The sequence below is a fragment of the Botrytis sinoallii genome (genome assembly GCF_014898435.1).
Source record: "Botrytis sinoallii strain Bc 23 chromosome Unknown BSIN_037, whole genome shotgun sequence".
In the NCBI taxonomy this organism is placed as follows: Eukaryota; Fungi; Ascomycota; class Leotiomycetes; order Helotiales; family Sclerotiniaceae; genus Botrytis; species Botrytis sinoallii.
The window spans coordinates 327,655-345,747 of record NW_024066064.1 but is presented as its reverse complement, the minus strand read 5'-3'; the positions used below and the strand labels follow the sequence as shown (position 1 = coordinate 345,747).

The 18,093-nt window shown below is 33.6% G+C and overlaps 3 protein-coding genes across 3 annotated transcripts; 2 read left to right on the top strand and 1 right to left on the bottom strand.

Annotated features, from left to right (window-relative positions):
• Positions 1 to 12,494: 12,494 nt before the first annotated feature.
• On the bottom strand, positions 12,495 to 13,134 carry EAF02_011926 (uncharacterized protein; the record flags this gene model as incomplete). Its single annotated transcript, XM_038907974.1, has 2 exons — positions 12,495 to 13,035; positions 13,130 to 13,134. The coding sequence occupies 2 exons, from the start codon at positions 13,132 to 13,134 to the stop codon at positions 12,495 to 12,497; spliced, it is 546 nt and encodes a 181-aa protein (XP_038752319.1).
• A 34-nt stretch (positions 13,135 to 13,168) lies between these two features.
• On the top strand, positions 13,169 to 13,852 carry EAF02_011925 (uncharacterized protein; the record flags this gene model as incomplete). The annotated part of the gene is made up of 2 exons (XM_038907973.1): positions 13,169 to 13,250; positions 13,287 to 13,852. 2 exons carry the CDS (start codon positions 13,169 to 13,171, stop codon positions 13,850 to 13,852), a joined length of 648 nt encoding a protein of 215 aa, XP_038752318.1.
• Positions 13,853 to 15,127: 1,275 nt separating this feature from the next.
• Positions 15,128 to 16,074, top strand: EAF02_011924 (uncharacterized protein; the record flags this gene model as incomplete). The annotated part of the gene is made up of 3 exons (XM_038907972.1): positions 15,128 to 15,153; positions 15,223 to 15,480; positions 15,540 to 16,074. 3 exons carry the CDS (start codon positions 15,128 to 15,130, stop codon positions 16,072 to 16,074), a joined length of 819 nt encoding a protein of 272 aa, XP_038752317.1.
• Between the last annotated feature and the right edge of the window lie 2,019 nt (positions 16,075 to 18,093).

The following is an 18,093-nucleotide window of genomic DNA, read 5'->3' as shown; positions in this document are numbered from 1 at the left end:
TAAAAAGATCCACTAAGCCTTCTAAACCTTTATCCAACATTATAGTAAGAATAGGAAAAACCCCTATTGATTACAAGAGCTTGTTTTTCATTTTTAAATCGGGAATCTCTGGAATTAATATATTAACTCTTTATCAAATCTCATCCAATACATCTAAAAACCTACGATATTTTATAATTCGAAAGAATACTATTAAGAAGAAAAAGAAGGATATGTAATCTACTATTGAGATTACAAATAAATCTATCTTGCATACTATGATATAATCCAGATCCAATAATAACTTAACTAAAGTCCATTATACTTATATTACAAATATTACCTTGAATCAGAATTAAATAAAACAACATTTTCTATACCTATCAGACAATACAAACTATACACTAAAGTTCCGAATTGCACAAATCGATCTTATTAAGTCTATAAATCTACAGGCAACTAAATCCCAGTCTCACCCATTATTATTAAGATCTCTGATTAGGATAAAGCTTTTCGAGTTTAGGGAATTATCTCAATCCTAGAAGAGAGATATATTACTAAAGTCGTTTTAAGCAGATCTTACTGTATTATTAATCAAGAATCTGATGATAATATAGTCTCCCCAGTACTTATTGATCATTTAGATCTACCACAATATCAGATTGTCTCGAAAAACATTATTTCCATAGGAACAGCTGATGGCGAAAATACTGGATTGAGATAATATATTACTTTTAGCTTTACGGTTGAAGGTATTCAATGTATTATATATACTTTTATTCGATTCAATAATGAGAATCACCCCAATAAGAATGAAAAGAATCTACTTCTCGGTTTATTATGGCTTTATATTGTTAAAGGCTATATTGATATTTTCAATTGCATTATTTCCATTGGTGATGAGGATTTTTCGGAATCTTGTATTCTTATTCAAACTCTACAACTAATGCAATCACTTTCTTATCAACTAGTTTTTTACCTGGCAAACTCTAAATATCAGATTGCTAGACAAAAAGCTGAGATTTCCATGAAGAGTAAACTGTTGAAATCAAGCTATTTCGATGTAGATATAGTATATCCTGAGGGAAAGGTTTCCTTATCCAATTACGATGATATTGAAACTGTTAAAGAGGTCTTTGAGATTGAATCTGATTTTATAGAATCCTTAACTTCATCTAGTTCTTTAAACTTTTAAATTCCAAGTATAACTTTAAACTATAGAAAAAGACTATTTCCTGATTGTCCGAACCCTTTTTGTATACAAAAGTTAGGATATTATATTCTTTAAAAAATGTTATATAGATGTACAGATCCGATATTCCTATTGATATACTTGAATCTATAAATTTTTTATATAAATTTTCTGCTTCCCGATTCAAATTGAAATCTCTTTTCGGAAATCAGTTTCTTACATTTTCCTCTCAAATTGAACTAAAATACTCTATTCCATTTGATTATGTATATCCTACTGAAAGATAACCTATTTCTTGACTATTGTTTACGGATTTGATTAAATTGATATAAGAATGGTTTAATATTAGTAATATGCATATTAGCTCTTTAGCTATAGGAGAGCTATAATAATACATTAAGCGTCTTTTATATATTTACAGGGATTTGAATATAATTAAATTAAGATATATTCTCCTAACTACTCTTTTTATTTATCGGGTACATTTAAAGAAGGGCATATTTCTGTATAAATGCAAGTTTCGATCTTGATATAGTCCTCAACAGATATATTAGTTAAATAAGATCATTCAAAACAACTATAAGTATTTTATGTATGAATACACTATAATAGCTAATAGCAAGTTATCCGATTAGTCTGCAATACCTCTCATCATCAAGAAACCCAGTATTGTATATTCTATACTATCTCCTTACGAATCTGGTCTGGAATGACGAGTCATTTTCGACTATTCGCAAGTGAAAGAAGAAATACCTAACAGTTACTGTACACTAGCTCAAGAAGTTCATAAATATTTATTTTATCCTAATCATATGGTTTTTATATAACTTGATCTTAAATACATATATTAGGCAATGCCTCTCCATCCTGTGGATAAACATATTTTCGCCTTCTCTATAGGAGATTCCGCTCAAATGCAATCTACCCGTATTTCACAAGGTATTCAAACTATATGTTTTTTAATATTCGAGCTTTTATATACTGTTTATAGTTATATTCTGCTCATGCGGAGCATTCAAATCCCCCGAGCATATTGTGCATTGCCGCAAAGTCCTCGCGACCTATGAAACCTGGCCCCCAGATATCAAGCCCAAATACCCACCCTGCAATCAAGCAGTTCAAGAACGACTACTGAAACAGTTAATGTATATACCAGTCAAATTTGCTAAATTCATTGCTATAACAGATTTCTATAAAAGTATATGCCCTAAAACACTATCAGAAGAATAGAAAGAGAGAAGGAAAGGGATCGATTGATCCAGGCGAACATAAGCAGGGAGTAGGAGGGGATAGATCTAGAAAAGCTATGTGGAAGAAAATTGAAGCACACAGCATACCATACTGTAATAGAATGTATACAAAAGCTACCCTTACAGGATAAAGCAGCTTTCAAACAAATACTATATAGGAGATCGGAAAACACGCACGGAGGCGTTCAGAGGATCGGAGATAAAGGTGCAAGTGCACTAACCATCGCTTGGGAGGCTATTGAGGGTATTGAGACCCCATCCCTAGGAAAGGGGGATCATGTAAACTAGAAGATCATCCTGCAGTTAGCCCAACCGTAATGCCCCCTGGGAGGCTCGCCTATACGGCCCGGTTGAAAATTACTAATAATAATAATAATAATAATATAGTTATATTCCCCATTTTTCAGAAAAACATTACTATTTAAAGGATGGCGTTCTTTATATTGGTGAATATCCTTCTATTCTTGAATCTAATTCCCCAGATGGTTTAGCTTTAGTTAAGTTCTATATGAACAATATATTTTCTGGATATAAGACAGCTGAAGACACTTACAATACCCTTGTGAATTACCTTCTTTCAAGATTAGCTTTCGCTTAACTATATCTTTCTTTTAAGAAACTATATATATTTATAAATGAAATGAAAGCTTTAGATATATTCTATCAAGTGGGTGGTGTAATGGTTACTAAGCCGGCCTGAGCTATTAAGATTAAGGACTTTCTTACTTCGAGGAATCTTATTGAAGTTTGTAGTTTTTTAGTTACTATTCAAATGATCCACTGGGATATTAAGAATTTTGCTAAGATATTTTATTCTTTTTCCTGTTTTACTGGCAATATTGAATGGCAATGGGAACTGTATGAATAGCTTGCTTTTAAGTTTCTATAAGCTAAGTATTCTAAAGTAATCGAATTATATGGTATCGACTACTCCCTTCCTATTAAGATATATACAGATTCTAGTACTTTTACATCAGGTTATTATATTATACAAAAACAATACTCCTTAGAAATTATCTTAGGATCTTTGGTTGTATACCCTATTTTATATAACTTATTTCTTTTACTAAGATTCAAAGAAATTATAATATTTATAAACATAAGCTTTAGTAATCATTGAGTTTATACACAAGTATCATTATTACTTTCATTACCCAAGATCTTGCAAGATTTTCACTGATCATATACTATTAATTAGGTTCTTATCCTCTAAAACTGAAACTTATGGAATCTATACCTGCTGGGCTATAAAGCTATCTGCTCTGGATATCATTATTGAATATATTGAGGAATCTCATAATAAGGTTACAGACATTCTTTCCCGTATTATTTTCTCCGATCCGAATTACAAGTTGGATCTACTTTTAGACTCTCTCAGCTTATTCCAGGAGAATAATAGGAACCCTAAATGGATTTGAAAAGATAGAATTGATAATTACAAAGAACTCCTTTATTTATATAAAATCGAACAACTTCAAGCCATTGTAAACTACAATATACTATAATCTCTCAGAGATGACCTGGATATTGTAGTATTAGATTAATTTATGATTGTTGCTAATAACATTTCTTTTGAACCAGTTTCAAGTAAGTATAAGGACGATCCCTGGTATTACAACATATTCAACTATATTTCTACTAATATATTCCCCAACAGGATTTCTATTTTCGAAAAAGCATTTTTTCTATGCTATACTAAGAATTTTTTCTTGTTCGAGGGCAAACTTTTTTATATGTTCTGTAAAGTTAATAAGTATTGTATACAAAAATACGAGGTATCTAATATTCTATTATATATACATAATCAAGAAGAATACTTTGCTATAGAATTAATTATCAAAAAGCTTAGAAATTATTAGTGGCTTTATCTAGTTTCAGATATTAAATAGTATATTTTAGATTATTTGAAATATGTTAAGTATAATATTCGACAGTGTATTTCTTATTTAATACTCTTTAAGATTAATTATCCACTCACTTTTATCGAATTTGATTTTATAGGATCACTTCTATCTACGTCAATTAATAAAGCTTAGGTTCTAAATATAACTTGGCCTGTAGTACAGAAACTAATAAACATGGGATTTACCACTGAAAATATGGATTATGATGATAGCATGTTCAACAAAGAAGGATACCTCAATTTTATTTATATTTTACTAATCATCAACTACTTCTCTCATTATATTTGGGCATTCTCGATAGTTGGTGCTATAGGAGCAGAGACTATTAGATATCTAGGCTGGCTTTTTAATGTAATTGGAGTTCCTATTAAAGGAATACATAATCCCGGTACACATTTTGAAAACAAGACTCTATACAGTTTTTCTAAAAAATCCGGTATGCTCCTTATTTCTACAGCTATCGGAGCGAAAAAGTTATTCGGAATAGCCGAAAAAGGAAACAATCTATTTCAAAGAATACTTAAAAAGATTGAATCTAGTATTATTAATTGGCTACTTGAGGTTCAAGCTAATGTTAACTCTCTCAATATATAAGAGGTATCTTATTTAGGTTATTCCCCTCACAAGATTATGTTCGGCTTTCAATTAATCGGCCCTTTAGAAATCGAATACCCTTCTTATAAATGAAAGGAAATACAGAGTTATCTTTTTATTATTGAGAATATTAATAAGGAGTTCCCTTTTGAAATACACTATACTAAAGTTTTCGAATTCATGTATAACCGGGAGCTAATCAGACAGAAAGCTCTGGAACAATCTGACTGGAAGAAAGCTATTAATAAGGAAAAACACGATATGGGTATACGAGGTAATTTTACATATCAACCAGGAGATATGATAATGCTGTATAACAGCGTTTCAGCTAAAAGAAACTATACTCCTTTTATTGTAATCCCTTTGTTATCATCGATTTCGCAGAAGATTATCAGAAATCCTATAAATTGCGATAAATCAATGGAAAAGCTATTCGCAGATCGTTTTATATCGATTATTTAAAGTCTTTCAAGCCTCGAACCGGATATCTACGCGTATTATTCGAGGATGATATATCGGAATATCAGAATCTATGAGCTAGTACTTATAAGTCCATTTTTCTATCTAATCTATGAGAAGGAATTGGTGTATGGCAAGCTATACCATCTATCTTGTAGGATCAGTCTTTTCTCTTTTCCCCTTTTAGGAAAGGGTAGAATCTACATTCTAACTTTGCTCAAAATAAGCAAAGTTATATCAGAATAATAAACTACAAATACTCTAGCTACCAATTCGGCGAATTCTATTGTTCATTTAATTTAAATATAATGGTAAGCTGGCATATGGGTGGATTCCTATGGTAATCGTTGATTGATCAATAGAACAAGAGGACTAAGTATACTATATGACTATTATGGTATATATAAAAGGAATACGGAAATAGGACTTATTTTAGTTTAACTAGAGTATGTATGTGAGGGCGTATGTCTTGTAGAATCGGTTTAGAAAGCAGGCTAAACGCATTAGGCGTATTACATAATCATCTTGATTGATATAGTCAACTGGATTATACATAGCTTTTAATAGAATACGCACTACACTTAATACCAATAAATCTACCTATTCTACACGTCTTTTCTAAACGTGATCGAAGGCCCCTTTTATATCTATAAATAGATTGCTTTTATAACAAAATCAGAAGCAAAACTAGCTATTCAGAAACAATTATATATTGCTAGTATTAATACAAAAATAGAAAAGTTCTACAAATCCAAATCAACTACATAATGCCTAAAATATCAAGGATTTGAATATTAGAATATACATTATAAAAGGAATCCCTTTTATAGACTTTGTAAAGGCAAATATATAATATTAATATACTTATATATAATATATAATATCAAAGGAGACAAAAAGACCATTGTCCTCCGCAAGGAGCCTGGCTGGTTCAGTGGTAGAGTGATCGGGTCACTCTCCTACTGTTCTACGACTTATGGCTATAGCGATCTGATCCACATGGATCCACCCTATATGCCGCCTCATAGGCCACCTTAGTGTGGACCTCCTGACACAGCTCCACTGAGCTCCGACAATCTACCGCTAACCCTAATAGAGCTTTTCTATTATGGGCCGCAAAAGCGATCGATCGAATGCTGAGGGGGAACTGATCCCCCCTCCAGCCGCCACCACTGCGCCTATGCGCCATTCCGCTACTCAGCGGAACCATCGTTCCGGCTGCTCCTCTCGAGCGGCCCAATAGCCGAATCCTCCGCTCCTCTGGAGCACCATCACACACACACCCGCTTCTTTGAAGCGGCACACCTGTACACACCGCTCCTGTCCATAAAACATGGTTCTATGACAGAAGTAATTGTACAATCAGAGCGCTCCTCTCCATGAGCAGAAGGAAGCGCTAGGAATATGGGGCCAATCAAAAACGGCCCTATTTGCGATCATTACACTGGCTTGTTTAGGATATATAGAAGGAACTGGGTTTACCCTGTGAGGTTTACTAGCGTGCGCATCAGCGCCTTTCTGTATTTGTAACTCTAGATCTAGCCACGTCTTTCATACCCCTCGGGAGGTCCTCTACAAGACGTTAATCACTATAAATAAATAAATAAAAATAATATCAAAGGAAAATTCTATTAATATCTCGTTGCTTAATACTCGAATTATTAAAGAAATCATATAGCAAATTCAAAAACCTATAAAATCTATTAAGCAATTTAATAAAAGACAAATAACACCAATATATAAACTATACCAATATTCGAATTCTTCAAATAAATCTTAATAAAAACTTACAAGCTATAGAAAACATTCTATAACTTATAATAAAGCTCAATATTGATTTTATTATAATTCAAAAACTATAGATTATTAAATATGAAATCGATTACTCAAATTCGAAATCAATTATATACTCTAATTTTATACAAACACTTCTAAAATTCAACTCTAATCTTAGCTATATATTTTATTATATATTTCAAAAACTCTTCAGACTATAATTCATTTAGTTCCCAATTCTCTAATAGATTCTGATATATAGATCTTCAAATATCAAAATGGAAATAAAACCTTTCAAATTATTAATATATACAATAAAGCCAATCAAGCCAAAAAGAAAGGTTTTATAATCAAAAGATATCTATATAATATATTTACCTCACAAAAAACCATTCTATTAAACAATTTCAATACTCATTATTCTTGATGAAATTCTTTTTAAAAAAAAACAAAAACACTAATTAATTAATTAAATAATTTGAAGATCAAAATCTTACTTTTCTCAACAAACCTAGAATCAATACCTTTTATCGAATTAATCTCTTCAATCTAAGTATCCTTAATCTTACACTAACATCAAAAAGAATTTTTTCTCAAATTCAAAACTAGTAAATACTCTTAAATATAAAATCTAATCATTTAAAAATATTATTCAAATTAAAAGGAAAAGAAGCTCTAATTACTCTTAATATAGAATCGATAGTTAGATATAATATTAAGCTAGCAAATTAAAAAAAATTCAAATCAATACTCAAATCAGAATCCTTATATTTCTTTATTCTTTTTATTTTAAACTTAATCATTTTAATTGAAAAGGATTTATTAAATCTTTTGGAAAATAAAGACAATTATTATTTAATTCTAAATCAAGCAGTAAGTAAACTTATTAGAATTATTCAAAAAGCAATAGAAAAGTGTATATCCAAAATTATTTTAATTAAAAAAGTTAAATTATAATGATTACCCGAATTGAAAGATCTTCGAAAAGAGTTAGGAAAAGTAAAGCAATTAATTGAATCAAATCTAGAGGACTCTAATTTTAAAGAAGAATATCAAATTATTAGAAATAAGTATTTCCAAGTTATTAAAATAGCAAAAAAGAATTATTGAAACGAATTTCTAGAAAAAAAGAATATACAAATTATATTCAAAATAATAGCCTATATTAAAGATTATTAAGATCAAAGGATATTGAATATTTCAATAAAAAGCTTATTTAAAGAAAATACTTTGCTTTTAAATTAATTCTATTCCTATCTCCTCCTATTATTATAAAACCATAATAGAAAGAATACAAATAATCCAAAAAATAGAAATAGTCTAATCTTTTTCAAATCGAATTAAATAATATCTATTCAATCAAAATATAAGGAAAAACCCTTAGCTTAGATAAATCACTTAAGAGATTATTATAAAAGCTTATAAAGCTATTCTATAAACCTTTTTTACTTTTTTTAACAAACTCATTAACCTAGAATATCATTCTCAATACTGGAAACAAGCCACTGAGGCTATTTTAAAGAAAGCCTTAAAACCAAATTATTCAGTTTTAAAAGTATATAGAGTTATTATATTATTAAATTGTTTTAAAAAAATAAGCGAAAGGATTTTAATCCAGTAATTAGAATATTTAGTGGAAATTACTTATCTTTTATATAAAAGTCAAATAGAAAATCAATAAAAGAAATCAGTAATTAATATTGCATTTTTATTAACTATAAAAATCGAAAGAAATAAGTAAGCTAATAAAAAAACCTTAATATTATTTATAAATATAAAAGAAGCCTTCAATTATATCTCGAAAAATCGATTATTAGATATTTGTAAGAAACTAAAACTATTTATAAATCTTATAGCCTGGATAGTCTTATTTCTTTAATAAAAATAACTAAAACTATCTTTTAATAATTAAATCGAATCTTTCAAACCAATTTCGATTAGAATATTATAAGGCAATCCAATCTTTTCAATCCTTTTTCTTATATATATAAGAAACCTTTTTTTTATTTAATTTAATAAAATTCCTTTTTTATATTGATGATATTGCTTTAATTGCTAATTCTTCTATATAAAAAAAGAATATCAAATCTCTAGAAAAAGCTATAAAACAAATCTATGAATTCAGCTCAAAGAATGCTATTCAATTCAATCTAGCAAAAACTGAGTTAATATACTTTTTATTATTCAATTTAACAAAAAACTACTTAATTATATTATTCAATTTGAAAATAATTATACCCTAATCTCTAATTAAATAATTGGGAATATGATTCAATCCGAGCCTCAAATTCGATCAATAAACAAAAAGACCATTGTTCTCCGTAAGGAGTGGCTGGCTCAGTGGTAAAGTGATTGGTGCCCACTTTTGCTCAGAGCTATATTCTGATCGATATCTGTCTTTTCGAAGCCTAGTCATTTACGAATCTACAGCTCATCATCTGCATACGATCAAAGAAGGGCGTCGTGCCCCCTTCCTGATCCTCTAGCCCCGACATGGAGGAGCCTCCGCTCTACCGCTACCCCACCTCCCCATTAGAAAAAGTGGTTCCATTTGTATTTGAGTGGTTACAATATATCTCCCTCTCTTGACAATAATGATTGTCTGCTTATAGCAGCCTATGATTGCCTTGGCCTTCAATAGTCTGATCACTTCGGCCTTACCAGTCTATGATTATTCCAGCCCTTATTGGCTGATATCCCTTGCCTTTTCACAAAGGCCTTGAATAATCCCTGGACTTCTCAGCATGAAGTGAGTTGGATAGTCCGAACTTGTAAATTGGAGTGGAATGGCAAAAGTACTCGTAGTGCGGCCGCCCTGCTCGCTACTAGTATTACAGCTGTAGAAAAACAAAATGCTTGGCTATGCCAGCAATTGTATGTATATAGAATTGTTAGTTTAGTCCATCCCTAGTACCCCCTGGGAGGTCGTGGCGAGCCCCTGTGGCTTGCCCCCCGGATGTAAAATAATAAATAAATAAATAAATAAATAAATTCGATCAATATATTAATATTCGAATTATACAAACCAAAGGAGTCTTCCATTGAATGATCCGATTAACTAATATCGAAAAGGGCCTTAATTCTAAAGCCTTCAGATAGTTATATATAGCAGATATAATTAATATAACTGATTACAAATTAGTGATTTAATAAAGAGATCAAATACAGTTTAAGAATATAATACAATTACTTCAAAACCTAGCTCTTCGAAAAATATTAGAAGTTTTCAAAATTGTCCTAATTCTTTTAATAGAAATAGAAGTAGGTCTAAAATCTTCAAAAATTCGATTAGATTTGAATATTAGATAATACGTATTCTGTTTAGCTAAACTTGTAATAAATTATTTAATCAATATCGAAAAAGTATTACTAATTCAATATTAAACCAATTTGGATATAATCCCTATTCCTTAGAGAAAACAATATAAATCTATTCAATTAGATAGAATAAAAGAATCAACAAATCAGAACTTTAATCTCTCCTTATTCAAAAAAATCATTCATTTTAACTTTCCCCTATAAAAAAGAGAAACCCCTTTTCAAATTAATATTAACAATTTATCAAAAGAAAATACTGTTATTCTTTATAATATTATTTTTAAATATAAAGATAAGGATACTATCTATATTTATACTAATACCTCCTTTACCAAAAAGAGAATTAGTATTGAAGTAGATATAGTGGCTATATAATCAAATAATCGAATTTTATATCAAGAGTAAAGCAATATTGATATTAATCAATTAGTATATAATAAAAAGCTTTTTGAAGTTATAAAAGCTATTGAATATATTAGTTCAATTGCTTATACTAATCAAAAGTTCAAAATCTATTCGGATAATCAAACTAATCTATATTGCTTAAAAACTCCTTCAGATCATTCAGAACAAACTAATCAGATAAGAGCAATCAAGGTAGTAGAAGTTATTAAAATAAAAGGAACTGAAATCTTATTAAATTAAATTTCTAGATATACTTTAATTAAAGGAAATAAGCTAGCAAATAAGCTAGTCAAAAAAGCAACTACAATACAACCCACCTCAAACAAAATAAGCTTTGGATTATTAGATATAATTATTAAAGAATATATCTTAAATCAATAGATTGATATTTTTAATCAATACGAACTCAGATCAAATCAATTCCCATTAACTTACTCGAAGCTATTTCTATAGAAAATAAATTCCAAAATCAAGCTATTAAACAGAACTACTTGAAATACTACTAGTACATTTTTTCAATTCAAATTAGATTACGGATATATCAAATCCTATTTATATCATTTCAAACTTACTAATAATAAATATATATATAACAATATTAAGGTATTATAATACCTTCTTATTAGCTATTCTATATATAAAATAAAAAGAAAAGAAATCTTTAAGAAAATCCTATTATCCAAAATCACTATACAATTTCTATTATATATAAAGATAGATATCGAATTAGCTATCAAATTTATCAATATTACTAAAATCGCTATAAGGGTATAGTATCTAGTAAGAACTGAGCCCTGCTGCTCGGCTAAACAAATAGCAACCCACTCTCACTTCTTCTCCTCTACTATAGGGATCAAAGCCCACAACGAGCCTATCCATCTGGGAATCAAGCTCTGCCTTAACAACAACCCGGATCAGATGTTCCCTTCTAGAAACAAAAGTGGATCGCATCCATAGAGAAGCGAATAGCCCCTGGCATTGAAATTAAATTGCTAAATTCAGTTGTGACAATCATATCGCTCAAATAGTTCCTTATCTTAGCATATCTAAATACCCTTAGGGAGATCCAAAACAGACATTAATTAATATAAATAAAAAAAAAAAAAAAAAATCTAGTAAGAACTCTTGAACAAAAAGTAATAGAAAAAAGAGTAGTAATGAAAGAGAAAAGAGAAGAAGAGAATAAAGAAGAAGTAGTTGAGGAAATAAAAGGGAGGTTTAATCTTTTCACAATTTTTTGATTTTCAAATTTTTTTTATTATATATAATGTATATAATGAACAGGCATTGTTCCCCAGTATTTGTTTTCATTTCCTTAATTAGATTATATTCAATATTGTAAATTAAAAAGTTATCTGATAGGCCCTTAGGGCCTAGCCGTCCTATATAGTCTTGAACTGAAGATGGACGTTAATAAAATCAATCAATCAATCAATCAACTATAGAACCCATAATCCCTATAAAACACAAACATCCCTTGCATATCATCCTTGACGGCAGGTGGCATCCACTCCTTGAAGAGTTCATCGAGAACCTGCTGATATGCGACTATCTTTCCAGTAATATTGGACACAATCTCCGCAATTTGTTCCCACGTGTACCACCCCTCCATCGCCTCTAAAACCTTCCCCTCGTATTGATCCGGGGATTCAAGAATAGGGCAATCCAGTTTCCCATCTCCGTCGCGTCAATAAGTGGCATCCGCGTATCAGGCTTGCATAGTGTCGCAAAGACATATGTCCCGTCATTCTCGGGTGATGGTCTCGGTGGCATGAGCTGGTTAGTGAAATTTTGCATAAAGTACGCCGGGCAATAGAAAGCAGACTTGATCGGCAAACTGCGGATGTACTGTTCAATGTCGGCTTTGGTGTCGAAATGATTAACACATAACTTTCTACTCGAAATAGCTGTCACAGGTGGGAGTGTCTGCCAGATAATATACTGTGCTCCAGCGGCGATTGCTGCGGCGCAGAGAGCTTTGGCTTGCGCAGTTTCGATCTCACGGGTATCGCCTGTGAGTGTAGTGCTTGTCATGGCAAAGACGGTATGCGCATCTTCGAGTGCTGCTTTCAAAGATAGAGGATCATTGAGATCCGCTGAAACTACTTCGGCGCCCTTAATTGCAAGATTCTGAGCTTTCAGGCTGGTGGTTGAGCGGCTGATGGCTAAGGTTCCAGCTATAAGTTTCGATTGCTCCCAATTTCTTATCTCTTCAACCAGCTATTCATTAATTCATCTCTTCTTGTACATACTACATCTCAAGCTCCTATTTGCTATCTTCATCAATCAAAATGAAGATCACTCAAGCCTCCCTCCTCTTGTCTAGTTTGGCCTCCGTTGCCTTGGCCCAAGACGCAAACTGTACCACCGCAAGTCTCAACACTACTGCTTCCACCTAGACTGTCACAGAGACCGACACGATCTTCAGTATTGCCGCAGCTACCAACCGTGGAGTTTGTGATATTACTCGCGCCAGCAGAATGCCAGATGCTGAATACATCGACACCGGCTTCGTGTTGATCATTCCCGCTGAAGTTTGCAGTCCGGATAACGAATCCTGTCTTCTCACTGCCTCAGATGACACAACTTCATGTCTTTACGGAGGACCCCATACATACACTACTGTGCGTAATGATACCGTTACCAAGATCGCCTTAAAATTCAACATCGATGTTTCTGCCATCTCAGCCGATGTTATTTCCATGCTCGGTGTTTCATCCGTCGATGAAATTATCGCCGCTGGTAGTTTGATGAAGTTGCCTCAATGTAGCCCTTCCGAATGTTCTGTTCAGCCAATTCAGTTCACGTATGGTGTCTATAAGGATTTGGCCGAGAAATACAATTCAACCGTGGGTCAACTATTTGGATTCAACACTGGTTATCGTTATAGTTCGTCGATTGAATCTCTATCGCCCGTTCTTACTATCCCAATGAACTGCAGAGCGATTTCAGATAATATCACTATTATCTCTTGAGTTATGTGTTGGCAGATAAGCTTTTGAGTTGGTCTTGAGTCACTCAAATAATTGAAGGATGTGGAGTAAAAAGTGTGTTAGCATGTTTGATGATATTCCAAGGTTGTTTCCTTGGAGAGTAAATTGGCTTTGTGAAGTCTGCATGAGGATTTAATGCGAAGTTATGAGACCATCCTGCTCTGGATGGGATATGGTATTGATGTTGTTATAAATTAGTCACTGAGAATAAAAACTCAGAACAATTTTAGTCTCAGCACATCTCTGATGTATGTTTGTCATCAATGTCACCAAATCGCGAAAACCTAAAATTCCTACCGAAATCATACCGAATGGTACCCTCCTTCCTACCTAACCACATCGACAAATTTTTGACTCTCCCAAAGTTATGACCCATTACTTCTTTGATAAGTCCACTTTGGCAACTGAATATGTATTCTAAATCCGACACAACTCGCATCAAATAACAAGCAAGTTGGCGCAGTGGAAGCGCGCCGGGCTCATAACCCGGAGGTCCCCAGATCGAAACTGGGACTTGCTAGAGAACAAAGTTTACCTTTTTGAGTCTCTTTCAACGGAAGACATCTATCATGATGTCGCTGGCAGAAGGTTTGTTGAAAAAATATCTGTTCTGGGATACTATTCTCGTTTTCATACAATAATTTTTTTCTCTTTTTTCTGATAGCTAGGAGTGGATCAATCGATAAGATCTTTCGGCTTCGGAAAGAGGATTAGGGTTCCGAGGTGGGCCGATCTCGTCCGGCTGTGTCAAATGCCCCACCAAGTCCAGAACATCAACATTCACATGACTTTTTACGCTGATAATATAATGAGAATTCATTGCTTGAACTGATTTGTAGCCTACTTTGAAAATAAAAGCTATTCGCACTTACCAAGCCAGAACCTTATCAATTGAATAGTTGAAGTGAATGATATAATCCCACTGAACCATTGGTAGGTATCATTAGTCAACCTCAAAGAGGTGTCCAAGACGATGTACTAATTGATTGCCAGACTGCTACATTCACAAGAGGATATGCCAGGTTGCCATAAGGTTTACCCATGGCACAGGGCTGAGTAGCGCCACTTATTATTAATGTGCTCCAGCTTCAATCAACAATTCGTTTCATTTCGTTGCTCTCATATTGATCAGAAAACAATCAATCTACGTAGGTATACCCATAAATTTACAGTTTTGTTTCGCATCAAATAGTCATTTTACGAATTCCATGAAATCTGCAATTGTTGATCTTTTTTGTAACTATAACAACAGACGTCATGTCCCCCATGAATTATCTCAGTCTGTAGGTTAATTAACCCAATTGATGTATATCAAATCATGGTTGCTGATACTCAACTTTGTTTTATTGAAGGCTCCTAGTCGTCGCGACATTCATCTCTTACATCCCTCAATATCAGCGTATGCTCACTTTGAGCTCATCAGCTGGTCTTTCCATCGCAAGCGTTCTTATTATCACATTGATGAATCAAGTACAAACTGTTACTATGTACTATCTTTTTAAGACGGCACCAGACATGAGATACGGCATTCCGATCGCTACACCACCTTCCATTCGTGACTGGCTTAACCTCTCTCAGATTCTTGTTCAGTGGAGTTGCTCGTTGTTCTTGTACGTTGCTTGAAAAATAAACATTTTTCATGTTGCAGATCCAGCTAAAATTTCAATAGATTTGCGCTCGTCATTTATCTACCCTCTCCAACGATCAGCCCTACTGCTAAAAGAGTTGCAGTGGGGCTTTGGATCTTCCATGGGCTCTTTTCTATCTTCTATATTGTTGTAGGAGGTCGACCCGAAGACATAGTATTTAATATCAACCGCAATCTTCACGTCAGCATCGTCAATCCTCTCTTCATCTTCCTGGCTGTCGTTGCTTTTTATCTTCAGGCTCGTATAATACCACCTGTCAATAAACCGGGTGCATATAGCGAATGGACACTTGGCACCCAGTTATTCATATTCATGCTTCTTGCCGTTTCGTGGCCTTTCAGGCTGATACTTCCTCTTAATATGTGGGAGTTGGGACCGCAGGCAGCCATATTTCTTGGATGGTACCCTTGGGTTGGATGGGCTTGTATCAATACCACTATCTTGACCTTTGATCGAGGCATTCTGCTACTTTTATGTATTAGAACAGCGAGATTCAATGGCGAGTTTGGATCTCATGATGAACACGAGGGTTTGATTCGCCCTAGAGAGCTTTAGATCGAACGAAGAACAGATCTGTTACCTATTCATATCTACAGCATGCTTGTTCTCAATTTATTTGACTATTGAAGATCATCCGACATAGCGCTTCAACATTATCACTTTACTGTTTACGTGATTGAAATGTACGGTACATCGCGAAACTAAATCCTCGATCAAATGTCGTTTCAGACGCCAGTAGCATACTCTAATTACGCTAGAGACATACCGGCACCATGACCAACAAAATCAGACCAAAAGTTGGTCTGCATTGTCACATTTCCGCCAAATGTTTGATTCGGCTGATTCTCGTCGAATTTTGACCAGAAATCGTCGAGATAGTCCGACCAAAGAGTAGAATTTTGATCCCAAGGCATTTTATCAATGTCAGCTTGCTGGACGCTATTCAAATAAATGATGGTTGGATCCATCAAAATTTCGTTCTCTTCATTTGAATCGTAAGGATAGTGCCAACACCAAAGTTTGGGATTATTCAAGTCTGGCTCATTAACCCCTGGTTCACAAAAGAGATGGTCGGCTCCTAACAAAACGTCTATATCGATATGTTTGACGTTGCTTCCACTGTTCTGGTGTACAGCCTCCTTAATGGCAGGATTCAATGTCACACTCATCAAATTGAAGTCTTGATGCAGATCCGTAGTCATCAATGGATGTTGCTTGTTATCAGGATTCAGATTTGTGGTCCTCGCAAAGGTCACATTATTGCAACCGGGGTCTTGATCATTAAAAATTAACCACAGCCAGTCACATAAAGTCGAAACTCTCTCCCAGTTGCTGCCTGACCATATTGGACGACTTTTTTGATCACAGAATCAATCTTGAATACAAAATCCCTATCCGGCGTCCATCAATATACTCTCCTGAACCAACACCAGAAGCATATGAGTCGCCCCAAACGATCCATTCGAAAGAAGTTGCTCTGTCGTCAAAACGAGTCGACTTGCCAGTATTTAATGGAAGGTAGGCTAGGATAGAAGTTGCAAACAAGACTAGGCTAAAGCTATTCATGGTATAGTGATTTCAAGATATGAGTTCAACGTAGAAGGTCGTATATCGGCAAAATGCTGTTATGATTGAACACATCTGATCATATCTTATCATATTTTCGAATCCCCATATTTATATAAATGATGGTATAGACTTTGTCCACAGGACGTACTACCTGCAACACACTCTAACAGATCTCCAACTATCTATCATGGAATTGTATCAGTTTGTGATTCCCCCTCATCAGGTATCACCAACTCATGTCCACATGCGCCTTTATATGTGCCTCTCCAGCTCCCAAGTTCGTGCCTTCATACATAACAATACACTGTTGGAATCGAGGAACAGTGTCAAGTTGACCTCCCATAGATGAAGAAATATACCTTAAAGCTCAAACAGTTAACGAACACTACATACATATAACACATCCTTAAATATTTCAATTGGGCCCCAACGTCGGCAATTCACTGAAAAAGTGGTTCAAATGGTGCTATTTGCTCTCTGGCATTACCAGAAAGAATATACGAGGTAGCAGATAGAAGGGTGCTATTGAACAAATGATGGCTATGCTCTTCGAAGGTTCAAGGAATGAAAATATGTAGCCTTCACCCTTGGCAGTCTCGTTTAATGACTACTTGCGCCGTCTCTAAACCTTTTGAGAAAGAAAAAGGCCTCGACAGAGACAGAAATAAAGTATCACAAAATTCCAATCCAATAGACCACATTGTCAACCTGGAATTGTTAGTTGTTTGTTTCGAATCTTGTACAGCCCACTTCAAATGATATGGTGAATGATATCTGTGCCGCAGAGCTGAGTAAATTGGGGGCGCAGAAAAGTTGGGAAAATTAATTCACCACCCACACGATCTTATCTTCCTGCCATTTCTTGAAATTAATTTCTTTCACGAATCTCCAGCATCTCAATCCTCATTTAATTGCACAATAAGCTTCCCAAAATCAAATACCACGGCAAGACAAACTCGTAAAGCTTACTCTTTTGAGGCAGCTTATTCTCAATAAGATCCTACC